The sequence below is a fragment of the Rhizoctonia solani genome, chromosome 1, assembly GCF_016906535.1.
Source record: "Rhizoctonia solani chromosome 1, complete sequence".
Lineage (NCBI taxonomy): Eukaryota > Fungi > Basidiomycota > Agaricomycetes > Cantharellales > Ceratobasidiaceae > Rhizoctonia > Rhizoctonia solani.
The window spans coordinates 489,051-516,914 of record NC_057370.1 but is presented as its reverse complement, the minus strand read 5'-3'; the positions used below and the strand labels follow the sequence as shown (position 1 = coordinate 516,914).

At 49.2% G+C, this 27,864-nt stretch overlaps 11 protein-coding genes across 11 annotated transcripts; 6 read left to right on the top strand and 5 right to left on the bottom strand.

Annotated features, from left to right (window-relative positions):
* Positions 1-966: 966 nt before the first annotated feature.
* Positions 967-3,633, bottom strand: RhiXN_03652 (Retrotransposable element Tf2 protein; the record flags this gene model as incomplete). The annotated part of the gene is made up of 2 exons (XM_043323469.1): positions 967-1,244; positions 1,317-3,633. 2 exons carry the CDS (start codon positions 3,631-3,633, stop codon positions 967-969), a joined length of 2,595 nt encoding a protein of 864 aa, XP_043175888.1.
* Positions 3,634-3,778: 145 nt separating this feature from the next.
* Positions 3,779-4,336, bottom strand: RhiXN_03651 (uncharacterized protein; the record flags this gene model as incomplete). The annotated part of the gene is made up of 1 exon (XM_043323468.1): positions 3,779-4,336. The coding sequence occupies one exon, from the start codon at positions 4,334-4,336 to the stop codon at positions 3,779-3,781; it is 558 nt and encodes a 185-aa protein (XP_043175887.1).
* A 239-nt stretch (positions 4,337-4,575) lies between these two features.
* On the bottom strand, positions 4,576-5,694 carry RhiXN_03650 (Retrotransposable element Tf2 protein; the record flags this gene model as incomplete). Its single annotated transcript, XM_043323467.1, has 1 exon — positions 4,576-5,694. The coding sequence occupies one exon, from the start codon at positions 5,692-5,694 to the stop codon at positions 4,576-4,578; it is 1,119 nt and encodes a 372-aa protein (XP_043175886.1).
* Positions 5,695-8,394: 2,700 nt separating this feature from the next.
* Positions 8,395-10,851, top strand: RhiXN_03649 (Retrotransposon gag protein; the record flags this gene model as incomplete). The annotated part of the gene is made up of 3 exons (XM_043323466.1): positions 8,395-8,528; positions 9,501-10,130; positions 10,170-10,851. The coding sequence occupies 3 exons, from the start codon at positions 8,395-8,397 to the stop codon at positions 10,849-10,851; spliced, it is 1,446 nt and encodes a 481-aa protein (XP_043175885.1).
* Positions 10,852-10,886: 35 nt separating this feature from the next.
* On the top strand, positions 10,887-13,755 carry RhiXN_03648 (Retrotransposable element Tf2 protein; the record flags this gene model as incomplete). The annotated part of the gene is made up of 3 exons (XM_043323465.1): positions 10,887-12,212; positions 12,271-12,673; positions 12,719-13,755. 3 exons carry the CDS (start codon positions 10,887-10,889, stop codon positions 13,753-13,755), a joined length of 2,766 nt encoding a protein of 921 aa, XP_043175884.1.
* A 34-nt stretch (positions 13,756-13,789) lies between these two features.
* On the top strand, positions 13,790-14,284 carry RhiXN_03647 (Retrotransposable element Tf2 protein; the record flags this gene model as incomplete). The annotated part of the gene is made up of 3 exons (XM_043323464.1): positions 13,790-13,852; positions 13,902-14,075; positions 14,123-14,284. 3 exons carry the CDS (start codon positions 13,790-13,792, stop codon positions 14,282-14,284), a joined length of 399 nt encoding a protein of 132 aa, XP_043175883.1.
* Positions 14,285-15,779: 1,495 nt separating this feature from the next.
* RhiXN_03646 (Multicopper oxidase) lies at positions 15,780-17,955 on the bottom strand (the record flags this gene model as incomplete). The annotated part of the gene is made up of 14 exons (XM_043323463.1): positions 15,780-15,896; positions 15,948-16,141; positions 16,220-16,277; positions 16,333-16,440; positions 16,491-16,545; positions 16,589-16,679; positions 16,734-16,822; positions 16,871-16,987; positions 17,067-17,083; positions 17,136-17,250; positions 17,302-17,459; positions 17,515-17,692; positions 17,750-17,895; positions 17,935-17,955. The coding sequence occupies 14 exons, from the start codon at positions 17,953-17,955 to the stop codon at positions 15,780-15,782; spliced, it is 1,464 nt and encodes a 487-aa protein (XP_043175882.1).
* Positions 17,956-19,391: 1,436 nt separating this feature from the next.
* Positions 19,392-20,632, top strand: RhiXN_03645 (5'-methylthioadenosine phosphorylase; the record flags this gene model as incomplete). The annotated part of the gene is made up of 8 exons (XM_043323462.1): positions 19,392-19,407; positions 19,470-19,527; positions 19,582-19,701; positions 19,757-19,916; positions 19,962-20,090; positions 20,174-20,196; positions 20,259-20,373; positions 20,459-20,632. 8 exons carry the CDS (start codon positions 19,392-19,394, stop codon positions 20,630-20,632), a joined length of 795 nt encoding a protein of 264 aa, XP_043175881.1.
* A 258-nt stretch (positions 20,633-20,890) lies between these two features.
* On the bottom strand, positions 20,891-21,547 carry RhiXN_03644 (methionine-R-sulfoxide reductase; the record flags this gene model as incomplete). Its single annotated transcript, XM_043323461.1, has 3 exons — positions 20,891-21,219; positions 21,273-21,389; positions 21,445-21,547. The coding sequence occupies 3 exons, from the start codon at positions 21,545-21,547 to the stop codon at positions 20,891-20,893; spliced, it is 549 nt and encodes a 182-aa protein (XP_043175880.1).
* A 228-nt stretch (positions 21,548-21,775) lies between these two features.
* On the top strand, positions 21,776-23,510 carry RhiXN_03643 (co-chaperone; the record flags this gene model as incomplete). The annotated part of the gene is made up of 4 exons (XM_043323460.1): positions 21,776-22,180; positions 22,231-22,424; positions 22,483-23,169; positions 23,231-23,510. The coding sequence occupies 4 exons, from the start codon at positions 21,776-21,778 to the stop codon at positions 23,508-23,510; spliced, it is 1,566 nt and encodes a 521-aa protein (XP_043175879.1).
* A 2,347-nt stretch (positions 23,511-25,857) lies between these two features.
* Positions 25,858-27,497, top strand: RhiXN_03642 (intradiol ring-cleavage dioxygenase; the record flags this gene model as incomplete). The annotated part of the gene is made up of 7 exons (XM_043323459.1): positions 25,858-25,921; positions 25,972-26,504; positions 26,564-26,743; positions 26,803-26,899; positions 26,952-27,026; positions 27,087-27,380; positions 27,433-27,497. 7 exons carry the CDS (start codon positions 25,858-25,860, stop codon positions 27,495-27,497), a joined length of 1,308 nt encoding a protein of 435 aa, XP_043175878.1.
* Between the last annotated feature and the right edge of the window lie 367 nt (positions 27,498-27,864).

Genomic DNA, 27,864 nt, shown 5'->3' with positions numbered 1-27,864 from the left:
AATCAAGATATAAGATGAGCAAATTGCTGTCTTACGCTCTGGTGCTCTGGCAGTTGTGAGACTGGGCAAGATATATTCTATTGCCAGGTGCCAGATTGGTCTGGGCAATCCGGCGCACATATGCACCAGATGGGGGTCTGGGGCACCCAGACGCAAGCCAGCACTTGCCCCTGGAAGGCCAAGGCTTGTGAGGCAACTGGCGCCACGCAGTGGCAGTGCAGTGAGCGTGCGTTGGCCAGGCACCCACCGGCAGTGGGAGTGCAGCAGGTTGCTTTTCCTGTAAAGCGTGTAATAGTTGGGAGCAGTCCGTAATAACCACCCAGTTTTGAAGAGCTGCAACAGTAATTTAATTTGATGGGCCATGGCGGCAGAGAAAGCCGGTTAAGGCTAGTGTCCTAGACGTCTGTAAGGACGTCAAGGAGGCGGGCGCTTGCGGCCATGTAAGACTGAGTGAGAACCGCTTAAGGCGGTGGGCAAGCTACCTACAACAACGACCAACTATACTACGGCAACCAAGCCTATATGGGCAATGGCAAGCTAACTGAGTACAACCAAGAAGTTGCTTAAGGCAACCTAAAACTGAGTAACTAAGTATTTACTGGACCTAAGGTCCTTGTACAATGGGTAGATGCAACAAGAGGTAATCAACCTGGGTGTTACCATGGTTGGTTGGCCTCCTTATATATTCTACAGGCTTAGCTAATTACAAATGTACCATATAAAATACTGTATCAAATAAGAACCCCGCTCCGCAGTTGGCCTTACTCATGCATACGTGTCACTGACGTGTCATGGTGATGTCATCAGGTGGAGGTGGCTACGTGTGCTGAGGTAAGTGCGGAAGGGGACATGGCTCGGCGCTTAGCGTATGATATAAGCGCCAAAGTCACGTGATTGAAAAGGTTGTCCGTTTGTCTTCGTTTAAATTCGAGAAAATGGGAATAAATTCCCTGGTATCAATTGTGTCTACGACACTGCCCCCCCTCTAAGGGCCTTGGCAGCGCCGAGGGCCTTCTTCTTCATCTCTTTCTCAAAATTTTTTAGGATTTTTTCGGCGTTTTTGAGGTTTTCCCTTGGTTCCCAGGTGTTCTCCTCTGATCCATAGCCCTTCCATTTTACCCTAAAGAACCATTTCCTGTTCCTTTCTTCCATGTCCGTGATCCCTTCCACCTTGTATTCTTCTTCCCCATCCACGGTGACTGGAGGGGGATGATTTTCAAAGGCGCGTTTGTCATCTCTTTTGACTTTTGACAATAGTCCCACGTAGAAGACATTGTGGATGCGCATAGTTGAAGGGAGTTTGAGTCAATAAGCACGGTTGGAGATTTTCTTGGAGACTTTGAATGGTCCCAAATGTTGTTCCGTCAGTTTGGGACTCAAGGTTTTCAGGTTAACGTTCCTGGCGTTGAGCCATACTTCTTCCCCTACTTCAAACACGGTTAGGCTTCCTTCCTCTCTGGTGGTCATTTTTGTCTTGGATTGCCGGAGTGCAGCTTCCACTTCTCTCCACTGGGCTTCCATTGTCTGAGCTAGGTCATTGGCTTCCGGGACATCTGTTGGTACGTTGGATGGGGTCAGGGAAGGCTCCCATCCGTATAAGGCTTTGAACGGGGTTTTCCCAGTACTGCTATGTACGGCGTTGTTGTATGCAAATTCCGCCATTGGGAGCCACCTTGTCCAGTCCTGTTGATTGATACCGGAGTAAGCCCTTAGGAAGTGTTCAATAGAGGGGTTCACTTGTTCCGTCTGTCCGTTGCTTTGTGGGTGGTACGCTGAGGAGAAGTGTGGGTCAATGCCTAATCGTTTGTACAGCGCTTGTAGGAACTTGTTGTTGAAGACTCTGCCCCTGTCCGATATTGTCTTTTCCGGCATTCCATGACGTTTCCACACGTGTTCCAGGAACAGTTCCGCTAGCTTGGGTGCTTTGAGCTTCTTGGAACATTTGACAAAGATTCCATATTTTGTGAAACTGTCTATTATGACCAGTATGGAGTTGTTATTCCCATCCCTTGGCAGGTCTACAATCATGTCATAGGAGACGTGTTGCCAGGGTCTGGATGGTAGCTTGAGCGGTTGCGGGGGGATGGAGGCATACTTGGGCTTTCTGATCCTTTGGCAGGTTTCACAGGAGTCTACGTGCCAATATGTATCTGCGCGGATGCCCGGCCAGTAGTAGTTACGTGATACCAATTCCAGAGTTTGTTGCCTGCCTGGGTGACCAGCCAATGGACTGTTGTGGAAAATGCAAAGCAAATCCGTCCTCAGGGTGCCTACATCAGGTACCACAATTTGTCCTTGGTAGAACAGTAATCCGGCCTCCATTTCATAGTCCTTAAAGGCTTGTTTGATTGAGGGTGGTGCCTTGGATTTGTTTTGGAGGAATTGTAATATCTCCTCCAGAGACTTGTCTTGATCCAGGGCAGCCTCAATCTGTCGCTGGAGCTCTTTTTCAGGGATCACTTGGGCTATGTTAGCAAATACGGGATCTGGGAGCATTGTTTGATTGGCGGGAGGGACATTGGCATGATCCAAGCGGCGTGAGAGGGCATCCGGTTTTCCCAACTGTTTCCCTGGGCGGTAGACTATCTGGAAATTATAACCGGCAAGGAGTAAATGCCATTGTGCATGGCGTTGGTTGAAGGTGCGGGACTCCTTCCAATATTCCAGGTTGCGGTGGTCCGTAAACACAGTAATAGGGTGTAAGGTTCCTTCTAGGAAGATGCGCCAGTACTCAAAAGATTGGATGATGGCTAGGAGTTCCTTATCATGGGTGTCGTAGTTCTGTTTGGCACCTTTAAATGATTCTGACAGAAATCCTAGTGGGTGTAGGCATCCGTCTTCCTGCCGTTGACTGAGTATGGACCCTAGGGCCGCGCCAGATGCATCTGTTTCAAGGAAGTAAGGCTTTGTGGGATTGGCGTGGCGTAGTACAGGGGCGTTTGTGATGGCATTTTTTAGTCCTTGGAATGCTTCCTGCTCCCTTGCGTCCCATCTCCAGAGCGTGTCCTTTTTGACTAGGTTGTGTAGGGGTTGCGCCATGTGACTAAAATTGGCCACAAACCGTTGTAGGAAATTGGCAAATCCCAGGAAGGACTGAACCTCCTTGACTTTGGTTGGGGTTGGCCATTCTTGCACGGCCTGGATCTTGAGCTTATCCAGGCTAAATCCCTTGTCCAAAACAATGATTCCCAGGTATTCCACAGAGGTGACGTGGAACGTACATTTGGATGCCTTGCAAAAAAGTTGATTCTCCATTAGCCGCCTCAGAACCTCATGGACGTGTTTTGTGTGAGTTGCGTCGTCCTTAGAGTAGATTAGGATATCATCAAGGTAGATGATGACGCATACATCCAGTAAGTCCTTGAACAGTTTGTTCATGAAGTGCTGAAAGGCGGCAGGGGCGTTTGTCAGGCCAAATGTCATGACCAGGGACTCGTATAGACCGTACTTGGTGCGGAAGGCGGTTTTCCATTTGTCCCCTTCCTTAACACGGACGTTGTTGTAACCCCACCTTAGGTCTAGCTTAGTGAACACCTTGGCACCACGGAGCTGGGCCATGAGGTCATCTGGACGGGGTAATGGGTAGACGTTTTTCTTGGTCCAGTTATTCAAACAACGGTAGTCGACTGTCATAAACAGAGGAAAATAGAACTAGCCGGAATTGAACCAGCTTGACCACTAAGCCATAGAGCCCTATTATTCCTCTGCTGACAACCCATGATTACACCTGCTACCCCCCAAATTTGGGCTTGGGCCAGCATGCAACCACTTGTACTGGTCATGTGACCGTGTCCAGGACATCAACAACCAAACGACGGGAACCATCCTTTTTGGGAACAAACATTACGGGAGAGCTAATTGACAATTTGCTGGGTCGGATTTTCCCAGCCTTGAGCTCGTCCCTGAGCCAGTCTTTGAGTGTGGCAGACTTGGCGTCGGTCATACTGTATAAGGGTGAGTTCAAGGGGCCTTCTTCCATAAGCTCAATGCCAATATCGTAGTGCCAGTGAGGGGGAAGCTTGTTGAATTCTTCCTCTCCAAATACCTTTGCATATTGGTGGTATTTGGAGGGTACTCCTTCAAGGGGTTCTTGGTTGGCTTCCTCTTCCTCGGCAATGGCTACATGCTCAGGTGGTGCGTGGGGGAAGGTGAGAGTGCGCATATTCCAATCAATTTCCGGGTTGTGGGCGCCCAACCACTTCAATCCCAGGATGGCGGCGTGAGACCCTGTGTTACATATAAGGAAAGTCTCGGTCATTTTCTTGCCATCAAGGGAGAAGGTTAGGAGTGCCTTCTTCCAGATCTTGCCAGCCTGGGGGCTTGACCCATTGAGCATGGTAACAGTACGGGGGTACGGGAGGTCTATTAGAGGGAGGCGGAGTAGTTCCGCTGTACGGGGGTGTAAAAATGAGGAGGTGGCGCCTGAATCTATCAGGACTTCTAGGTTTTCCGCTTGTTTCTCTGGTGTAATAGGAATGGTGAAGAGGGGGGAGATTCTATTTGAGCTACTTGATATATTACATATTTCTATACAACCAGAGTCCTTGGGGTCCTTGCGCGCGGCAGCAGGTACCCTTAGTCTTTTCCCAATTTGGGTCCAGACTCTTTGCCAACCTTGGCGGCTTCTTTTTTGACGCCTTCCTCCTTAGGAGTGGATTTCCAGCCAGTGCGGCATTCTGCGAACTTGTGGCCTGGCTTGCCACACTTGATGCATAGGCCTTCGGCCCGGCGGCGGTTTTGCTCCTCCTTGGAGACAAAATTTGGATCGCTAGAGAGGCGTCCTGGTCTTGTGGCCTGTTGGCCGGTACTTGCCCCCCTATTGGGGGTGGATGAAGTTCCAGACTTACTACCCTTAGGCGGGTGGCTGGCATGCTCCTTGCAGAGGGCGTTATCAATGACCAGGGCCGCATTCTGCAGCTCCAGGAGGGTGGTTGGGCGCCGTTCTTGAGTGGCAATGAGGCGGCTGACCTCCCAGTGGAGGCCACATGCAAATTGCCCACAAAGGGCGGCGTTGTTCCAGTCTAGGTCCATGGCAATGGTCCTGAACTTTGTGATATACTCAGCACAGGTTCCTGTCTGAGTGAGTTGTGTGATTTGCCGCTCGGCGGCTTGCGTGGCATCCGGGTTCCCAAATGCAGCCAAAAACTCCGTTTTGAACTTGTCAACTGTTTGGATAAGGGCCCTGTGGGACCCAAGTTGATTGAGGTGGGGGTGAGCCCAGGCTCCTGCTATGTCCTTCATGTTCATCAGGAGGAACAACAAGACCTCCTGATCCGTGGGGAACATCTGTTGATTTAGACGTACCCATGCCAACATCTGTGTGAGCCATTGGCGGGCTTTGTTCCCTATCTTCCCTGTATAGGCATCAGGGTGGTCCACTTTGACCGGGGCTTGGTAAGTGGCTACAGGGGCCGCTGGTTGTGGGACTTGAGGGGAGCAGAGTTGGATAGGCAAAGGTGGAGGGGGAGTATAGCTTCTTGGGGGAACCCGGACTGGGGTTGGCTGAGCGAAGGTAGGGGGAGCTTTACTGGGGTTGGCCCAGGAGATGAGGGGCGCACTAGGCGCTGGAAAAGTGTTGGTTTTTGGTAAGGGCCTGGGCATGGCCTCAACTGCCGGGGGTTTCTGGTCTTCTGGTGTATGTGGGGCTCCACCCCTAGCCTCAATGCAAGTGAGGGCTTGGTTGACTGCTCCCATCCAGTCTTGGGCTTCCTTGGTTGCTTCCTTGGTTTCTTTGTGTCCTGGACACGGTCACATGACCAGTACAAGTGGTTGCATGCTGGCCCAAGCCCAAATTTGGGGGGTAGCAGGTGTAATCATGGGTTGTCAGCAGAGGAATAATAGGGCTCTATGGCTTAGTGGTCAAGCTGGTTCAATTCTGGCTAGTTCTATTTTCCTCTGTTTATGACACTTGGTAGAACTTGGAAGGACACCAGTTCTATTCCCACCATGGGAAAAACTTTTCACAGGGGCGCTGCCCACCCAAAAAAGGGGGGCAGTGTCCTGGACACGGTCACATGACCAGTACAAGTGGTTGCATGCTGGCCCAAGCCCAAATTTGGGGGGTAGCAGGTGTAATCATGGGTTGTCAGCAGAGGAATAATAAGGCTCTATGGCTTAGTGGTCAAGCTGGTTCAATTCCGGCTAGTTCTATTTTCCTCTGTTTATGACACTTTGAGTTCCTGCTTGAGCCGGAGGACTTGGTTCTGCAGTCCCAGGATAAGGGAGATTGCTCAACCGAGGGAGATTTCCCCGTAGACCTCTGGTTTGAGGCTTGTTGGCTCATTGGTGGTTGCCGGAAGAGCGGGTCCCAGCTCTCCTTGATCAAGAGGGGATTGGGGTGAGCGGAGCTCCAGGAACGGGTTGCCATCTCATGGGGATATGAGCAGCCTTGGTGAGAAGCGGTGCGCTGGGAGGCGCGGGAGGAAGCGCAGGAGGGGGTACAGGAGGTAATGGTGGGCAAGATGGGGGGAAATGGGGGCTGTGTAGCCAAGGGTGCCTATATCAGGACTTATAGGGCGCTTTATTGTACTGGCGCTAAGAGCTTGCGTCAACCGCCTAGCGTTGGACAGTCCCTATTGACCAATCAACTGCTGTGTACGGGCGTGATGTGGAACGGGTTTTCTGCAAGCGGGTGGATCTGCTGGCTAGCTCCGCTGACAAAGGGTGCGGTGACCGGTGGTATGCGGACAATCAGGATCCGTCTGCCTTATAGCAATTTGGTACTACCTGGGGCCAATGCTAGTTTGATTATTGATAGCAAAAGGCAAGCCCAATCAGGTGATTTCCCTTGTGCTAGTACAGGGGACCTTCTTGTTTGTCAAGGCTGAGTTGGGTGTGCTTGGTGGGCACGGTTTGCAACCAACTTAAGGTCGATTACCTAGTGTCCTAGACATCTGTAAGGACGTCAAGGAGGCGGGCGCTTGCGGCTGTGTAAGACTGAGTGAGAACCGCTTAAGGCAGTGGGCAAGCTACCTACAACAACAACCAACTATACTACGGCAACCAAGCCTATATGGGCAATGGCAAGCTAACTGAGTACAACCAAGAAGTTGCTTAAGGCGACCTAAAACTGAGTAACTAAGTATTTACTGGACCTAAGGTCCTTGTACAATGGGTAGATGCAACAAGAGGTAATCAACCTGGGTGTTACCATGGTCGGTTGGCCTCCTTATATATTCTACAGGCTTAGCTAATTACAAATGTACCATATAAAATACTGTATCAAATAAGAACCCTGCTCCGCAGTTGGCCTTACTCATGCATACATGTCACTGACGTGTCATGGTGATGTCATCAGGTGGAGGTGGCTACGTGTGCTGAGGTAAGTGCAGAAGGGGACATGGCTTGGCGCTTAGCATATGATATAAGCGCCAAAGTCACGTGATTGAAAAGGTTGTCCGTTTGTCTTCGTTTAAATTCGAGAAAATGGGAATAAATTCCCTGGTATCAATTGTGTCTACGACAGCTAGGAAGCCAGTTACAGAGGATAGCCCAGTTAAAGGGAAGGAAGCCATGTTGGCAATGAATTAAGAAAATGATCCTGCACGTAGGCAAGGATCCCCCAAATGTTACATAAAATACACAAATGACCTTGCGTACAGGCACAAATCTCCTGCAGGATAGAGAATAAAATATTAAAAAGAGAAAGAGCATGTTGGTAGACCAAACGCACAATGTCAATGTGGTTGGCAACAACCAACATCCAACAATCACGTGGCTGCGCACTTGGCCATTGCATCCTTTGCGCAAGACTAGGCTTGTGGGTCCCGGCAAGCTCCAATCCACAGCCTCCAAATGGGAGTATTTATATGTGACATTGTTAGGGACATATTCCCCTTGGACAATCAGGTATGGGATTGATCTGAGGTAACTCTGTGTTTGGGATGACATGGTGCTATTCATACCAAAATATCAGCATCAGCCAGGAAGATTCCAATGTACTACTTGAGGTGAGGAATAAACAACAAACAACCTCAGAAGCCAATGAATACAATTGTAACGTGCTACTTCCTAGGGAAGAGAACAAACTACACCTGATAATTGCTGAAGAGGTTTAAATTTGCACATTTTATAGTAGCTTTCATGTTTGAAATAAGGCTCCTTCAAATAAAAAGAGAAGACTGAATTCATTTTATCAAAACATAAACCCATCAAAGAAAACGGTCAAAGCAAGCAAACAAAAGGCACAACCAAAACTATATCCACTGCTCTGATTTTATCTAAGCCTCTCAAGGCTTGTTCTTTGTCAGGTAGTAGCTTGGAACATAGTTGCTTGTAAGCTTCTCAGGTCCTTCCAGCAGAACTGTCAACCGCATCCATATCAGTACTGCTTATCCCTTATATTTGGCCTTGGAACCCACCAATAACCATTCCTGTAGCCAAGTGAGCATTGATATGGCAGTGCAGCACAATTGGACCAGGGTCAACAGCATGGAAATGGACAGCAACCCACAACTGTCCAGTGATTGCAACAGGCTAGCCACCTCTCTCAGCATCATCCTTTCCGCATTGTCATACACCACTGTAAGGTGGGTACACGCTAGTGGAGGCAGGCGCTTAGGGCCATACTACTACAAGCACACTGTTATAACCTCCTAACAAATACCACTGGAATCGGACGATTTTTCTGATATTTTTACTATTTTTTACGAACCCTTTTTCTTATGTTTTTCAATCACGTGATCTCGGCGCTTATTATGCCGAGATGCCGCGCCGAGATGCCGTGCCAAGGGCGCTTAGGAGAAATCCACGCTTCTGCGCAGCCCGCAGCATGCTTCTCATTTGTCTTAGCTACTTCTTTCTCTCACGCGCACAGACCATGTAGATAGTGTGCTTTGCCTATATATACAGCAGGGAAATCGCTTGGAGACACCAAGTTGATTTTACCTCGTCTCATATCCATTGAGGAGGGATTATTCGGCCAGCTAAGTAGCCGGCCCAGTTGTTATCAGAAGTCACCCCCATTACTTAACTCACCACACCTCCCAGGCCTCAGGCCCCTTTGCAGTAGATAGCCAGTAGAAGTCCGCCTTACAGCGGCCGTAGTATAGCCTAGTTAAGTTAGATTACATAAGCTTGTAGTAGTACGGCCTTAAGCGCCCGCCTCCACCAGCGTGTACCCACCTTACAGTGGTGTACAACATTGTAAAATCAACTTCTAGTAGGCTTGATCAACAAGGAGAAGACCCCCTGTACTAGCACAAGGGAAAACACCAGATTGGACTTGCCTTTTGTCTTTAATAATCAAACAGACGTTGGTCCCTGGTAGTACCAAATTGCTATAAGGCAGACGGGCTCTAATCCCCCGCATACCCCAAGTTTTGCCGGAACTCAGTAGTCAGCGACCCTAGACCGCTGAAATACCCGCTTGCTGAAAACCCGCCCATATCACAACCGCCAGGTCTGCTGATTTGTTGTAGGGACAGTCCAACGCTAGGTACTAGACGCAAGGGTTTAGCGCCAGTATACTACAGAAAAACCGCTCATAAGTCCTGATATAGGCACTACTTCCCCCACACCGTTTCCACCATTCCATCCACACGCTCTGGCGTCCCCCACCCATACTCCCGTCCTACCAGCCGCTCTAGTTGTCGTTCCGTGGCAGCCAACTCCCAACCACCCACTTGCAAATCATCTCCCACTCCGCGAAACTTGCCTGGAATGGAACCAGAGCTGTCCATTGGCGCTCTCCTTGAGGCTATCCAAGCCCTCTCCACACAAGTTGGGTCCCTCCAGGACCAAGTCAAGTCTCAAGGCAAGCAAATCACTCAGCTCACCGCCTTATGCAAGGAGACCAACGACCTCGTTGGAGACAAGGACCAGGGCGGAGCCCAAACAAAGCCTGGCCCATTGACTGGGCCTATCACTCCTCCCACCCACACGGGAGGAGAAGCCCACACTCCAGCAACGATTAGGCCTGGACTCAAGGCCCCCTTCCGACCATCAAGGGGCACAGGCTTTGATTCAGAAGAGGAGGAAGAGCCAAGGCACCCCAAAAGGGAGCCTCAAGGAACGCCTAAACGGCACTTAGGATCTCTCACCCCTTTTGATGCAGGGTCCAGTGTAAAGCGGCCAAAGATGGACCTCCCAGACCCCTATAAGGGTGATACCAGGGGACGCAAGGCCACTCAGTGGCTTGATTGAATGATGCTCTGGGTTGCCCTACATAGGGACCAATTTGACAAGGAGGAGCAAATGGTTGTATGGATCCTATACCATATGACCAATAAAGCTGCCAATTGGGCTCTCCCCATTATTGGGGCCATCATCAAGGGCAAAGGCAATCCCCCCACCACCATCCAGGCCTTAACGGCCAAGTTCAAAGAAGCATTTGCCGACCCCGACGCCAAGCAAGCCGCCGCTAGAAAAATTGCGGCTCTCTCCCAAACAACCACCACCTCCGAGTACGTCACGGAGTTCTGCAATCTCATGGCGGAATTGGACTGGAACAAGGAGGCCTATATTGCGCAGTTCACGCAAGGCCTCCACTGGAAGGTCAAGGAACTGCTATCAACCAAGGATAGTATTCCCAATGAACTCAAGGCAATTTTTGCGGCCTCTATTAAGATTGACAACATTTGTTGCGAAAATGAGGAGAACCGTCCCAAAAAGGCACCCGCCAAATCCCCGGCCACCGTGGCCACTACTTCCACCACTACCACCCAACGGGTCCGCCTCTCAGAGGACCCAAATTACGTCACACCGGAAGAAAGGGATTGCCGCCGCGCGTCTGGCCTTTGTGTCAAGTGCGGTCAGAAGGGACATGGAATCAAGCAATGTCCCAACGGATGGAAAGCCACAGTCAAAGAAGTGGCTAAGATTGCCGAGGACGTTGAGTCGGGAAAAGATTGAGGTCAAGGACTGCTGCCAAGCCCTTGACTCCAAAAATGGACAACTTAGTAGATAGTTTTGAATTTGTATCTCTTGCTCTAGACTCAAATAAGAAACCCCTATTATTTATTGATCTATATGTCCAGAATTCCCCGGCAGAACCCCTCAGAACACTCATAGACTCCGGAGCAACATCAAATTTCATCTCCCCCTCCGTGGTTGAAAAGTTAAAAATTCCAAAAACCCAACTCAAAAATCCACAAGTTGTGAGGATGTTAGACGGTACTATATCACAGACTGGTCGCATTTGGCACCAGGTTCACCTCACGGTCTTGGCCAATGGCCACTCCCACTCTATCCCCTTCCTTGTTTGCCCCATAGGCAACACCCCGGCTATTCTAGGCATGACATGGTTAACGGCAGAAGCCCCTCTTATTGACTGGCAACAGGGATTAGTCACATTCCCTGAACAGGTACAGATTGCCTCCGAAGAAGAAGCGGACCTAGACCCTCTAGCAGATCTCCCCCCCCAGTACCATGAGTTTGCTAGAGTATTTGGCGAGGAAGAATTTAAGGTCCTCCCCCCACACAGGGAGTATGCTATATCCATAGACCTTGTTCCAGACGCCAAATTATCCCCAGGCCCCATATATGGCATGACGGATGCGGAATCCAAGGCACTCAAACAACACATCAATGAAGAACTAGCCACGGGCAAGATCTGCCCCAGTACCTCATCTGCCGGAGCCCCTGTCATGTTTGTCAAAAAGGCTGATGGTTCCCTTAGGCTTGTTGTGGATTACAGAAAGCTCAACAAAGTTACCCACAAAAATGTCTACCCTCTCCCCAGACAGGATGATCTCATGGCCAAATTACGAAATGCCAAACTGTTCACAAAGCTTGACCTACGCTGGGGCTATAACAACGTCAGAATCAAAGAAGGGGATGAATGGAAGACGGCATTCAGGACCAAATACGGGCTTTTTGAATACTTAGTGATGCCTTTTGGCCTCACCAACGCCCCAGCCGCCTTCCAACACTTCATGAATGACCTGTTCAGAGACCTCATTGATGTCACAGTGGTTATCTATTTGGACAATATTCTGATCTTCTCCAAAAAACCTGAGGACCACCCTTCCCATGTCAGGGAAGTCCTTTCACAATTGATGAAGAACCAGTTGTTCTGTAAACTCTCCAAATGTCACTTTCATGTCACCACGGTAGACTACCTTGGTATTGTCATCTCCCCAGCTGGCTTCTCCATGGACCAAAAGAAGATTGAAGCCGTTACGTCATGGCCCACACCTAAAACGGTCAAACAGGTCCAGGCCTTCTTAGGTTTTGTCAATTATCTCCGCCGGTTCATTCCCAATTTTAGTTCTGTCGCGCGACCCTCTATTTTAGTTCTGTCGCGCGACCTCTACATAACCTCACCAAAAGGAAACCCCTTGGTCATGGGGTAACCTGGAGGAAACTGCTTTCCAGGAACTAAAGTCCCTCGTCACCCAGTCACCTGTCCTAATCCACTCCAACCCCAGTCTTCCCTACTACCTAGAAACGGACGCGTCAGGAGTAGCCATGGGAGCCATCTTAAGTCAGCAAGGAGAGGATAACCGCCTTCACCCAGTCGCATATATGTCCAAGTCCTTTTCCAGCGCAGAAGCCAACTATGACACCCACAATAAGGAACTTCTAGCAATTATCAAAGCCCTGGAAGAATGGCAAATTTTCCTGGAAGCAACAGACAAACCAATTCAGGTCTTCACAGATCACAGGAACCTGGAATATTGGAGGCAGGCTAGGACCTTCAACCGCAGGCACGCTAGATGGCGCATCTTCCTGAGTGACTTCAACTTTGAGATCCACTACTGACCCGGGAAACAATCAGGGAAACCAGACGCACTGTCCCGACGCGCAGACTATGTTGATCTTCCCCCCAAACCAGAAGTTATGATCCCTACAGAAGTTTTTGCCAATACGTCAGAAGAGGAACTGGAAATTGTCACGGAAATCCGCACCAAGCTTAGAGAAGACCCATCCCTTGAGTCTATTATCCAATTCCTCACAGAAGATGCGGACAACGCTCCCCCCTCCATCCGTAAGGCATACAAGGATTATGACTGGGAAGAGGACCTCCTCTGGTACCGTGGCAAACTAGTAGTCCCAGACTCGGAAGCCCTGAAGGAACGGCTACTCAGAGAATTCCATGACGCACCCCTGGCAGGACACCCCGGACAACAACGTACCTTGGAACTACTAAGTTGTAACTACTGGTGGCCAGGCATGAAGTCCTCCGCCAAGGAATGGGTGGAATGTTGCCCGGTATGCCAAGCCAATCGACAAGCCCATGCACCAGTCATAGCGCTAAAACCGCTGGAAGTCCCCCCATTTCCATTCCACACCATCTTGTATGACTTTATCACAGGATTCCCTAAGTCAAATGGGCACGATGCAATCTTGGTAGTCATTGACTCCTTTTCCAAGTTCGGGCACTTTATCCCAACCTCAAAAAAGGTGACCGCTAAGGGGCTAGCAGACCTATTTGTCAGTCATGTCTGGAAATTGCACGGATTACCGGTTAAAACCATTTTGGATTGTGGAACCACATTCACGGGAAAGTTTCTAAGGGCACTATACCAGCAATTAGGGGTTAAACCGGCCTTCTCATCAGCCTACCACCCAGAATCTGATGGCCAAACAGAGAGGGTGAATCAGTTTATTGAATTCTACCTCAGATCATATGTTGCTGCAGACCACTCCAACTGGGCTACCTGGTTGCCACTAGCGGAATATGCTTACAACAATGCAAAACATTCCGCCACAGGAAAAACCCCCTTTGAATTAGTCTATGGCAGAAACCCCGTCATGAATCCGTCAAACGTCCCCGCAAACGTCCCAGAAGCAGATCTTGTGGCAGACACTTAGCCCGGGATGGAAGGAAGCCGAAGCGGCCCTCAGAATGAGCAAGGAACGGATGACAAGGGATAAAGGAACAACCCCTGAATATTCAATTGGGGAAAAAGTCTGGCTAGACAGAAAAAAACGTGGAACTCAGGACAAATTCCAACAAGCTGGATCCCAAACAACTGGGCCCCTTTGAGGTATTAGAGAAGGTGTCCAGCCATGCGTACCGCCTCAAACTGCCAGAAACTCTCAAGATCCACGACGTATTCTATGTGGGATTGTTATCCAGGGCACATATATCTCCAAGTCAACCATTCCTGGAAAGGCCCCCTCCTGAAACAGTAGAGGGGAAGAAGAATACAAGGTGGAACAAATCATTGACTCCAAGCAACAACGGGGAAAGTGGTTTTACCTAATCAAATGGAAAGGCTATGGTCCGGAAGACAATTCCTGGGAACCAGAAGAGCTCCTAGATCACAGTCAGGAGGAGATCCAACGCTTCAACAAGTCACGACTGAAAAAGGCTTGTGACTCCGCCAAGAGCCTTTAAGGGGGGGCAATGTTATAACCTCCTAACAAATACCACTGGAATTGGACAATTTTTCTGATATTTTTACTATTTTTACGAACCCTTTTTCTTATGTTTTTCAATCACGTGATCTCGGCGCTTATTATGCCGAGATGCCGCGCCGAGATGCCGTGCCAAGGGCGCTTAGGAGAAATCCACGCTTCTGCGCAGCCCGCAGCATGCTTCTCATTTGTCTTAGTACTTCTTTCTCTCACGCGCACAGACCATGTAGATAGTGTGCTTTGCCATATATACAGCAGGGAAATCGCTTGGAGACACCAAGTTGATTTTACCTCGTCTCATATCCATTGAGGAGGGATTATTCGGCCAGCTAAGTAGCCGGCCCAGTTGTTATCAGAAGTCACCCCCATTACTTAACTCACCACACCTCCCAGGCCTCAGGCCCCTTTGCAGTAGATAGCCAGTAGAAGTCCGCCTTACAGCGGCCGTAGTATAGCCTAGTTAAGTTAGATTACATAAGCTTGTAGTAGTACGGCCTTAAGCGCCCGCCTCCACCAGCGTGTACCCACCTTACAGTGGTGTACGACACACACATATGTAATCTAACTATCTAGGTTACCCTAAGTCCATGTAAGGCGGCTATCTACTACTGATCTACTGACAAGGGGCCTTAGGCCTGGGAGGTGTGGTAAGTTAAGGTAAGGAGGTTATGTCAGCTGAACTTCTGGGGGCCGGCTACTTAGCTGGCTGGAGCTTCCTCAATGGGTATGAGACAAGGTAAAATTGACTTGGGGTCTCCAAGCAATTTTCCTGCTGTTTATATAGACAAGTGAAAGGTATGTACATGGTCAATGCGTGTGAGAAAAGAAGAGTCTATATAAAAAGAGAAGCGTGCTGCGGGCTGCGCAGAAGCGTGGATTTCTCCTAAGCGCCCTTGGCACAGCATCTTGGCGCGGCATCTTGGTGCGGCATCTTGGCATGGTAAGCGCCAAGATCACGTGATTGAAAAAGTAGAGATAAAGGGTTTGTAAAAAATAGTAAAATATTAGAAAAATCAGGCAAATTCAATGGTATGAGTAAGGGGATTGTAACACGCATACACTGGCCCTGATCACTCACAGTAACAAAGTCATCCCTGTACAGCGGGTTCTTCATGTTGACACCCTTGTATCCTGCATCCACAGCGGCCTTGATGCTTGCATACAGGAACACACCGTCCCAAGCCAAGCAGCCACGCCTTGACACCATGCTTGTGCATTGGGTGAGGAGGGTGCATTGCAGGGTTGCTGGCAGTGACGGTGAAGATTAGGTCAACAACCAACCCATTCTTGTACAAGAAGTATGTGTACTTGTTGAGCAATGCAAACTGGCTGGGCTGGAACAGCAGAGGGGTGAAGTTGTCCAGAGGCAACACCCACAACTTGCCTGTATGCGCCAAGTTAGCTGGACAAACCATCAGAAGCAGAAAGAAGCGCACCATTGAGCACCCATCCAAACTTGCCAGTGCAGGTGACATTCAGCGGGATGGTGACATCAGCGTTGCCTTGAGAGGTGGTAAGTCAGGGAACAGAGCAAGGTTGGCCATGACAAGGTCAGTTCTGCTGTTGATGAGGTTGCCAGCATAGTTGATCCACTGTGTATAGTGTCAGTGTTTGAGCTTGAAAAGTACATGATAGCTACTGACAGGCTTCTTAGCCGGGGGCAGAGTCTTTGCCTGCACAAGCCCAGTGCCGGTTTTGTCAGAGTAGCAAAGGATGGAGAAGCCTGTGATGAGCTGAGGAAGAACAACAGCAGCGCAGATGCAGTAGTTGCCAGGGGTCTGGTTGAGCTTGACAAAGAACTTGCCAACAGGGATGAGGAGGGATGTGCTGTCTGGATCTTGGTGTAGTGGCCGTCAGCAGCAACTGATTGGAGCGTTAGTGACCAGCAAAAGCACAAAAGCAGCCATAAGCTTACAGAAGTAGAGCTTGTGGGAGTTGATGGAGACACGCAAGTCCCACAGCGCACCGCTGTTCTGTACCCGATGTCAGTATGAATTAGAAGCACAGAAAGGCTGAGAATGCACTCACAAGCAGGTTGAAGGCGACCCATCCGTTGGACTGCTTGGCAGAGAACACCTCGAATGTCGTGTTCGAGTTTGTGCACTCTGTCCACATCGCAGGCTCGACTATGTCAGGCTATGCGCGTATCAGCAAGCCAAAGTGTACACTCGGTGGATATCACAAACCTTGGATCCAGGGTACGGGTACATCAGCTTGCTGCTGGGTTGCATCTGAGCATGGCTGTCAGCGACCAGGTCAGACCAAACAGGTGCGCATGACTTACGCACCTTTCTTGGTCAGCGGCTTCTGCTGAGCATTGGCGACGGCGTTGAGCTCGTTCATGTCCGGGCATATCACAGGTCCCTTTCCGTTGGCTACCCCGAGCGGTCAGTGACTTGATCGAGGGTACACGTACAGTACGGACTTACTCAGAAGGTTGTCGATGCAGAGCTGCTCGATGTCCGTGCGCTCCCACTCTGCCATCCAGTGTTCCGAGGTGTAGTGCTTGTAGTCGTATCTGCATCAGAGCATCAGAGAAGACTGGATCGAAGCAGAGCACACGTACACGTTGAGCAGAAGGGCATTGTTCTCGGCCTGCTTGAGCTTCTCGAGCACAGCCGCATCAGTCGAGATCTGGCTGAAAGGCTTGGGCTTGTTGGGTCTCGGCGAATGTAGATCGTGCCTTTGAGACCGTCGTCGAGTTGCATTTTCTGTTCAGCTATGTCAGTTGAGCGCAACACATCGCACATCGAGACTCATACGTAGTGAGAGTGGTACCCTGCGAGCGAGCAGTCAGCTATGAGGCCAAGCTAGGGCTGAATGGCACGTACAGTGGAAGCCAGCTTGCTTGACGGTAAGTTGTAGACAAAGTCGCCTTGGACCGGGATTGGCCACTGGGTGAGTCCTGGGACGCCATCGGACCACAGAGAGCCGACTTGCTCGATACTGCGGTGGTAGTCAGTGGCAGAGCGGGGATGAAGGATGTAACGGACGTACCCGTGCCAGTGCATGGTGACAGGCTCGTGGCCTTTGTTGACGACCTTGACGGAGATGTCATCGCCCTCGTCCCAGACCAGATGAGGACCCGGAGTCTGGCCGATGATGAGCCAGGACTCGCGGGTGGTGCCATCGGCGTTGTTTGTGCCATAGGTGAGCTGTGGAAAGTCAGACGAAGTCGAAGCCGGCGGCAAGGCAAAGAAGCAGGCTGACCTCGAGAGTATGCTGGCGAATGGCAGCATGAGTCACAGGAAGCAGGGCTCCTGCGATGAAGAGAGGATGGATCGAGCTGCATGGCCGAACTCCCGGATGCGGCAGGAAGTGGAGTGAAAGTAAGTGGATGTAGTAGAAGCGCTGAGAGATGAGGAAGGATAGAGGAGTAGTGAGAGAGCTTTATAGAGAGCTGGTCGGGCTATGATTGCAGGCCATAGGGCTTGGCGTGAGCGACTTGCGCGGAAGAGGTGGTTTGGCGGGCTGGTGCCTTGGGCGGAGAGCGTGGGCTCGCAGCTGTGGTCCTACGATGGGGGCCGCGTCTCCGCGCCGGTACGGGATCCGACGAAAAGACTGGGTGAAGATACGACCGGACCCATCGGGCTAGCTAAGGAAAAAAGAATGTAATGGCCGGTTGCGGACAGTACTTGGGCTGTCGAACATGGAGGTGACGTCAAGGCTGCGACTCCGGTAATATGAATTAGTTTAGTATCGTATGCCTTGGATACATTTCAGAGTATGGCCATGTTGTGCAAATCGCAAGTAGTTAACCGGTAACACACAATACCAGTGTTCATGATGTTCCACCACAATCCCGGTTCAGAGTCAAGTATACGGTTATTTCCAATGTAACTATAGCATTATACCGGCAAATAAAGAGAAAGATGAAAATGTGGTAAATCAATTTTCTTGAGTGATCGACAAGAATATTGCCAGCCCCGGTTGTGGGTAAATCAACCCGAACCGCCCGGCGCTTCACGTGTTTCACCCAGCAACTCACCTCATTAGATGCATCCGAATGGGTTCGGTCTGGTCAGCCCTGAAATCTGTGGGTTCTGGTCCCTGTTTTGGCTTCCACGAGTAATAACTCATGAGTTTACTGACTTATGAGTCTGGACACGACGACCAGTGCCAAGCAAATCTCACACTAACGGCTAATATACAACCACCAGGGCGACGAGGTAAATTCAATATTTTCCAATACCTTGCGGTGCTACAGAACAGTGATGTAGCCCATAGTCACATCAAGTAACCGGGTAGATATACCCAGGAAAGGCCCACTGCGCATAGCACTTACTCAAGGTCTCATGTCTTTAGGTCAGACATCGATAACCTCTGGGGCTTATGCTTTTTCTCATCCAATCATCGATAAATCTTATTGTCTTGATTATATCGAAAATTCTCAGTTCACCGGACGTAAATCAGGCGAGATGGCAGGGCTTACTGAAAGCCGGTTAGTTTTGTTGTATCGCCGAATTAGACATCATTGAACCCCAACCTGAAGTTGGATTCAGCTCCAACTCGAATTACTCATAGTTTAAATTAATAAAAGCCAGACAAATCTACTTTCTAATACTGCGATTATTCGTATTATTGGTCTACGTGAGTTAGAAATGTTGACCACCGAATCGTCACAAGAAGACGCGATGGATATCCTCTTTTGCTGGTACGTATGCTCATGCTCCCTGCCTCGAGCATTCCTACTTTTCACTCTGAGTTTTTATGCCCCACTGTAACATACAAGCAAATTTTATATCTGTAACCGGCTGCATAGATATTACTCATAATTATCTAGCAGAATAACAACCTGGTCATGTCTACAACCTCAGGCTAACTATCTTCTATAAACATCTCTAAGCTCGAGTGACCCGTGAGTTCGTGCTACATATGCTTATGAGTAAAACATCGCGATGTCTTTAACGGAAATCGTTGATTTAACCCTTTGTCTGCTCCTGCACTTGTCTACCACAAGGCAAATCTAGATGTTAGGCCATCGGCAAATCCAAGCGGCGCTTGGCGTGCTCAGGGTCCAATATAACGCTTCCCGAACTAATTTACATTTGATACCATCAACCAGCTTGTTTCTACGATCGTTCACGATGGCCTCTCGCCAAGGTATCCGCTACCAGTTATTCTCAAATCACCTCAAGTATTATTGTTAACAAATTAACGCACAGTTCTTATCGGCGTTATTGGTGGTAGCGGTTTATACAACCTCGAAAACCTGACTCCTGTGTAAGTCGATTCTTGCTCGTTTCTTAGACGGCAGCTCAAAGAAAAACTTTGCAGCGAGACAGCTAATCCCAAAACTCCATGGGGACTCCCTTCGTCGCCCATTACTCTCCGAGCTGCCTTCTGGCGTGAGGTTAGCATTTTTAGCGAGACATGGAACATCGCACAAGTTAGTTTGTTATCATCTTCGCTATTCAAACTAGATCTAGAACTGACGTATGGTCATATATAGTATCCTCCCATCGGACGTCCCTGCTCGAGCAAACATCGCCGCGCTCAAGTCGTTGGGTGTCAAAGTCATCGTTGCATTTTCGGCCGTCGGGAGTTTGAGGGAGCAAATTCATCCCGGAGATTTCGTCGTTCCTGATCAGGCAAGTTTCATACGGTTTTCTGTTTGAGTATGAACAAGTTGTAATCTGATGTCGGGACATACATAGATCATCGACCGAACCAAAGGCGTCCGTCCCGCCTCGTTCTTTGAAGGCACTTCGATCGTTGCGCATGCCATGTTTGGAGATCCATTTGATACTCAGCTTACCAAGGCCCTTATACCCATGATTCAAAATGTAAACATGTTCTCCCAGCCTTCTGCTCGCGCCTCTACTGACTGATATCAGGCCCTTGCTTCTCTCCCTTGCCCGAAGCCAAGTTGGCTAGAGAAGCCGAGATCAGGTAAGTTCGGGGGAAAAAAGTTAATTGATCAACCACTTGACTATTTTGACTTGTAATTATAGCTACGCGCTCGTTGCTACCGCTACAGACTACGACGCCTGGCGAGTGAGCGAAGAGCCCGTGACGGTTGCAGAAGTCTACAAGACTCTATCGAATAATGCCGATCGATCCCGCAAGGTACGTCCAACTCTAATTGAGTTTGGACCTCCCCCGTTCTTCAGGTCTGATTAACATTTTTGGCGCTGTCCCTGCGACCCTGTAGATCACCGCCACGATCCTCGAAGAGTTACACGAGATTGTCGAGCGTGGGGATGTGCTCACGAGCGCCGAGGGTGGAATGCAATATTCCTTAATCACGAGGGACTGGCCCGAGGAGGACAGGAAAAAGCTGGCATTTGTCCTGCCCAAGTATTTTAGCAAGTCCGAGGCCAACTAGAGAAGTGTGATGTGAGTGAGCGCTATTTGATTTCATACTTTTGCTGGCAATTGTACTCATAGAGCAAAAGACGTGTAGAATTAATTATGAAACAATATTTTGGACAACTCGAGTTGCGAGTCTTTAGCTCAAATTTGTGTTCTTTTCTGATGGGTGTGGCAACGGGATATATAGGCAACGCCCTCTCGATAGTTTACTTTCTAGTCTATATCCACGGTCTAACCCAGAGCAGAGATATTTAACCATCGTCATCACCAGTCACACCCCTCCCAGAAGCTTTGCGATCTTCTCAACTCCTTCACGATCTACCTCCTCAAACGCGCCCTCCTTCAAACAATCTGCAGCAAAAATAGGCGAAACAATCTCACTCCTTGTTCCCCCATCACATGCGATATGACCTGGATAGGCCTCGACGTCCTTGACAAGCACAGTAGATTTATTGACAAAGGCATCAGCGCAGACGCCCTTGCCTGGTTGAGCTCGAATAAACTGGCATGCCGGGCGCCCGCAGAATGGACCGAGGAGTAGTCTGGGTCCGGACGGGTCTGGCTTGGAGTGAGGGACAAACTCAGAGGCCAAATAAAAGCCTTGTCCATGAGTTCAGATATGTAATACGATCAAAAACGGAGATTCCCATTACCAGACCAATTCACCGCCGAATCCCCCGTTCCAAACTCGGGAAAGGATGCGAGCGAATGATATATGAGGCTACTTGCGTTGGCGAGGTTGGACACCTGACAGTCCGTCCGGAAGGAATCTACGGTTATTTCCGAAGATAATTTACACCGGATGGAAAGGGCTGACCCACTGACGCTGGCTGGCGATAAGATATCCCAATTGTTCGTGTATGTGAGCCCAGAGTTGAGCTTTGGTTATTACACTGTCGGGCAAGTAGCTGCTGTCCGCGTGAGGCATGGTGGTCGAGGGAAGAAGAAAATAGCATGCATACAAATGGATCACGCCATGGGCCTAATTTGCGGCCGAATCGGGAGAAAGAGACGTAATGACACGTGATGTGTTGATCAGATTTGTCAGCAGGGTCTTGCGAAGTGCCACGTTAGACGCTGAGACAACCGACCACGTCGACGAGCTCATATAGAGCGATCTCATCTCTGACGACGACCACTCGACTCTCTTGGAGCCATGTGGGTTCACTATATGCTATTAGCTGTTGCTGCGGCTCCCGCCGTGCTTGGTGGGACCAGACCCGGTGGCAAGGAGCTTCGACCGCTGACAAGACGAGGCGACGTTGCTCTCGCCGCGGGCCAATTCAACGATGCTACGCGCGCATACTCCGAGGCTCTCGAGCTTGCTCCAGAGAGTTATCTGCTGCTTTACAAGCGTGCAACAGCATACATGTCCCAGAACCAACATTCTCGCGCCATGGCCGATTTGGACAGAGTCCTCGAGTTCACTGGCGATGGCTTTGACAAGGCCTTGTTCATGAAGGCTCGCTTGTTTGCCCGAGAGGGGAATTGGGCAGAGGCCACGAAATTCGCGAACCAATACACCGTCAAGAACAAGGGCGACAATGCTGCGGTTGACTTGGTAAGCGGCATCGCGACTGTATCCTGCTCATTTGTTAATTTGTATACTAGCTATTTGCAGTCACAGAGGGTCAAGTCGCGCATCGCAATGCTGAAAAAGCAGCCAAGAACAAGCACTGGGATATTTGCGTCGAAGAATCAACACGAGCGCTCCTCACCGCCTCGCACCACTCTGGTCTCCGAGAACTCCGTGCCAACTGCGCACTCGCGTTAGGGGACCTCGAACAAGCTGCCGCAGACTTGACGTGGGTGATGTTTGTTTACCTATTATTACGGATTTACTAAATACGGTCATGTTGATAGTCGCTTGACACACCTCATGGCGCCCACATCACACATGTTCGTTCGCATTGCCAACTTGACGTATTTCCTTCTCGCCCCAACACCTCAAGCCCTTACCACCGTCAAGAAGTGCCTCCAACTCGATCCCGATTCCAAGCTATGTCGCAACGCGCACAGGGTCTACAAACGCCTCGACAAGGAACAGTCCAAACTCGAACGGTTCGTCGATGCCCAGGACTGGCGTAACTTGGCCAAGTTGGTTATCGGCAACAAGGGCGAAGGTGGATTGGCCGATTCGTTTGACGCTGCGCTTGAAGAAGGCACCAAGCATCTGCACTTGCCTACCTCGGTCGTACCCAAGAAACACTCCCTGAGGAGACAGAGGATATACTGGGCAGCGTGCAAGGCGTATACATCGATGGAGCTTCCTGCTAAGGCCGAAATCTGGTGTAACGAGGTTCTACAAATGGATCCCGAAGATCCCGACGCGTTGGAGGGTAAAGCCGCTGGGTTGATGGCCAAGGAAGAGTGGGAAGAGGCTGTTAGGACGCTCGAAAAGGCGTTCGAGGTCACCGGACGAACGAGCCGTACGATTGCCGAGAGATTAGAAAAGGCTAGGAGGTTATTGAAGCAGAGCCGAAACAAGGACTACTACAAGGTCTTGGGCGTATCCAGGGATGCAGACGAAAAGACCATCAAAAAGGCCTAGTAAGTCCGATCCAAATCCACCTTCCCCACTTGTTCTAACTCACTCGAAACAGCCGAAAAGCAACTCTCAAAGCGCATCCCGACAAGGGTGGCAGCGAAGCCAAGATGGCCGCCGTCAACGAAGCTTACGAGGTCCTCTCCAACCCGAACTCCGCGCCCGATTCGACAATGGCGACGACCCCAACGACCCCACTTCCGGCCAGGGTGGACACGGATTCCCAGGCGGATTCCCCGGTGGGTTCCAGTTCCAGCAAGGAGGAGGAATGCCCTTCCAGAACATGTTCTTTGGTCGTGGCGGAGCGAGGGGCGGACAACAACAGTTCCAGTTCCAGTGGTCGTAACTGGAATTTGGTGCTGGGTGGATGGGTTGGCTTGGGTAGACGGGGCGGTTCGTTCGAGGTTTCAGGTCGGTGGACGTTTATGGTCGCAATCATGGATTTTTTTTCGGTCCCTCTTGAATGGGGTTGCACCTTGTTTAATACTCGCTTTGATTTTTATACATTTGCTATCGTTGAAGTTTTTCCTGCTTATGAACGCAATTAAGTCGATTTGAGTACCGTGTGATTGAATAATCGAGGGGTTTGGAAGGATTACCTGCCCATAAGCTTACATGCATACGAGTCTCTTAGTATGATCAAGTCAGTTATTGATCTCTGGCCTCGCATACAGCCAAGTTTGAGGATGGCTCGAGGAGTTGAATTCACTCTTTTGCGTATCGGGAATATTTTAACTTTCCCGTTCCTAATCCAGTAGTCGCGTGCAACTAACGCCACTGTACTAGGTTAAAATACTGAAAATAAGAATGTGTATTTAAGTAGGAATTGAACTGAAATCAAGGCCAATACATGCTAACTTTAAATATCAATTCTCTCTTGGTCTGATTCGTACTGAGGAAAGCATACTGACGTTATAGTTTTCAGGCCAAATTATACTGAAAAAAGATATCTTTCATTGATATACTGATTTTCAGGATCTTATCACGCCATAGTGTATATGTGCTAGAAATTGAGGGATGGCGGGTGAGCACTGAAAAGCGCGAGGACAGGCTGAATCCTCGCACTCGTACGCCATCCCCGAGAGTCGCAATATGGAACGGTGTCTGGGCGATTCACGTGACCGCGACCTGGTCAAGTACCGCATGTGATACCTCCGCGCGATGCGGCTCACATGCCCACAAGCATCTCGTTGATAAAGCCTCGGTTATCTTGAGTTCAAGCTATTCAGGAGAGTCTTTTATTGTACTATACAGATTCGACACTTCAGCCATGGGATTGAGCGAAGAGTCTGATATACATACGCATGATCTAAGCATAGCAAGCAAACACAAATGGGAGAATAGTAGGAATTTCTCGTTAGGTCCCGTCAATACTCAGTATATATATACGTACAGCTTTTTGCGCATAGAAAGTCCGGACTTTTGAGGCCACAGTGGGATACATTCCCGGGTAATTGACGAGCCCTATAATGGAATTCCAATTCACCCCAAACGACGGCAAAGTACAAGGAAAAATATAATTCTTCTCTCTAAAGCCAAGTAGAATCTTCGGGTTAGGATCACTTGGCACTATCCCCCTCGCATTCGAGGTCAGTTCGGAATCTTATTCGTATAGGGGCGTTCTTGATAAATCGCTCTGACCAGAGATGCTACCTTTCCTGTACGGGAACGTCAAATTGGTCGTTTAGAGAAGATACAGGCGTGAAGAATATCGCGGCAGCGCGTTCCGAACCCGGATTCACTATGGTGCGAAAAGATCCTTAGGTTTGGTATGTCACCGAATAACGTTCTTTTTCAGTATGATACGGCCTGAAAATAGTAGTTTCAGTATGCCTCCCTCAGCATGAATCAGACTATGAGAGGCAGGATGCATAAAGTCAGTATTTATTGACCTTTATTTCAGCTCGAATCTTACTTAAACATGCTTACTTATTTTCAGTATGTTGATCTTGTAAAGTCGCGTACCCTATCTTGCGTACCCCCGATTCCCCAAGTTCGTTAATTCAACCTTGAACCCGAATCCGAATCGTGTCATCTTTGGATTGAAATATGAGTGTCAATCAAAGTGCAGGGCCCCATGGGGAGACCCAACAGATGCTCTCTCCCATACAAGCAAGGCAGGCTTAGCCCCTAGCTATATCATTTCAGCAGAGAAGGATTAAGTCATACCCTTTGGTGACAAACGAAACAAAGAGGGGAATCCTTTCTAGTTATATTCGGTATACAATCCCCGTAGAACTCAAGTCCTGTAGAAATCAGCACTATTCCTGCGAGCCAACAGCCTCTTCTACTACGCATTTTTGTAATTTCTTTAGCTTTTGCCAAAGTCGGCACGCGTGAATTTGACTTCTTCAAATTCCCAGAGGATACATGCCAGTGGAGAGGAATTCGCATTTTGGTTTTACTCTCGGGCTTCTCCTCAGTAAAACACGTAGCAGATTCGATTGGACACTATATTATACAAGCTCATAAAATTTGACTACCTATAATGGTCTTCCGAGTCTTCTTTATCCGACTTTTCTACTACGTGTATCATTGTATTTACTGTAGTCTCTTGGCTATGCGGTCAGCTCGAAATGTTGTAACAATGAGGCCCACAACTTTCAGGTATAAAGCTCGATGTAGTCGAGTGGGTTAGACCAACAACCAACCTAGTATCCTACCTACCTTTCTTAACAAACTTCAGTTGTATGATGTTGCTCAGAGCCTCGAAGCTCGTTGTCCTTACCCTCGCTGCCGTTACGGGCATTGCTTCTGGTATGTCAGTTCACGGTTCAATGGATATTTTATGCCCATACTTCCTTTAGCGCACCCCGAAGAGGTTTATACACTGTCTCGCGCAGAACTTGGTCGTCGTCAGCTCGAAGCCAACAGGCGCCATCTGCAAGCTCGCAAATGCGCACCTCAGATCGCCGAGTTCAGTACCAAACGCAGGGTATATAACCATCTTAATTTTGTGGAAAATAAACCTCTTACTGTGTATCAAATTTACCAGGCTAAGCGTGCGCTAGCCAAGCGTAGCAATGAGCCCATGTCGCTCAATGGCCGTCACTTCCCTCGTCAGGTTCAGTACGGTCAAAACCAACCTGGCCGCGGCCAAGACTGGGTATACGGCCCCGGAGGTCACGGAAATGGACATGGCCAGCCCGGTGGACAAGGTCCTTCAAGCTTTACTCGCAGCACGTCCAACGCTCTCAGTAGCACCGCAACTTCCGCTGATGCCACAATCACTGCTACTGCCAGTGAGTCGACAGTGATTGCCACCGGCATTTCAACCAGCACGGATATCGCGACCTCAACGGCTAGTGCTAACAGCCCCACCTACTCGATCATCCAGAACGTGAGTTTAGCCCCACAGTCGATGTATATATGCGCCTTATTTCTACCCTTAACTTCCAGTCCACCTGCGTAACTGCACCGGAGGTCACCGAGGGGCCATATTACGTGAACAACGAATACCTTCGTCAGGACATTAGCGAAAACCAAGAGGGTGTGCCGCTCGTGCTCGACATCGGGGTCATGGATGTAACCACATGCAAGCCGCTCGACCAGGCACTTGTCGAGATCTGGCATTGCAATGTGAGTATCTTTGATGAAAATATGTCAATCGTAGAAAATGGATCGAAAATCTTTCAAAGGCTACAGGTCAATACTCTGGCTTCACCACTTCCGATCTGGCTATCCCAGAGGACGGGGTTGGCGATGGGCTCGTTCCGACTAACATGACGGATCAATGTGAGTAGACATTTATACATAGTCAATGATTTTCCCTGAAAAGATACGATAGTCACTTTTCTGCGTGGTGGGTGGCCTACCAATTCCGAGGGCATGGTCGAGTTTAAGAGCATATATCCTGGATATTGTGAGTCCAACTAACGCTTGACTAATGAAGGTGTGTACTCACAATTATGAATTTAATCAGATAACGGAAGAACTGTGCATATCCACACGATGATCCAGACTAACTACTCGGTTGCTACAAACGGTTCGATTATTAGCCATGCCGGTAGCCTACACCACATTGGCCAGCTGTTCTTCGAGGAGACGTTAAACGAGAGAATTGTAACCCAAGGAGTGTATGCCAACACAACTCAGATACGCACATATAATGCCGAAGATAGTATTCTGGACAGCGAGAATGCGGATGGCTATAACGCAATTCTCAGCACTGAGCTGCTTGGTGAGACGGAGAGGGATGGTATCCTGGCGTATATAAGTGAGTTGCTCCGCATTCTCGGGTAATCAATTGGTTCTGATTCCATGGATAGCCATCGGAGTGGATCCCACGTTTAGTAGTTCAATCTACTCGAGCAACTATGTAAACTTTGGCTAATAGTCCAGTAAATCGACCTCTTCCAGGTTTGCCACCAGCAGCTAAGAGTCGATATAATCTTATCTCATGGCGATATTGTACACCCCATGAGCCTATAATATTTATATCGCGCATCATCTTACTTTTCTAGTAATAGCTATTGATAAAAAAGAATACATATTTATCGCTTACGACGGCTCTATTGCACTCAATTAAAAGGTATTATTCGTCATCAGTATATGACGAGATATCCATTCTGGTAGGCTATGAGGCAAATAATCTAAACCCCTGGCCTCTGCATCTACCATTCGAGCAACGACTTCCGCCCTGAATGTCATATTCATAATCTGTACCCCCTATCACACACTACTCACCACGCAAATGCGTG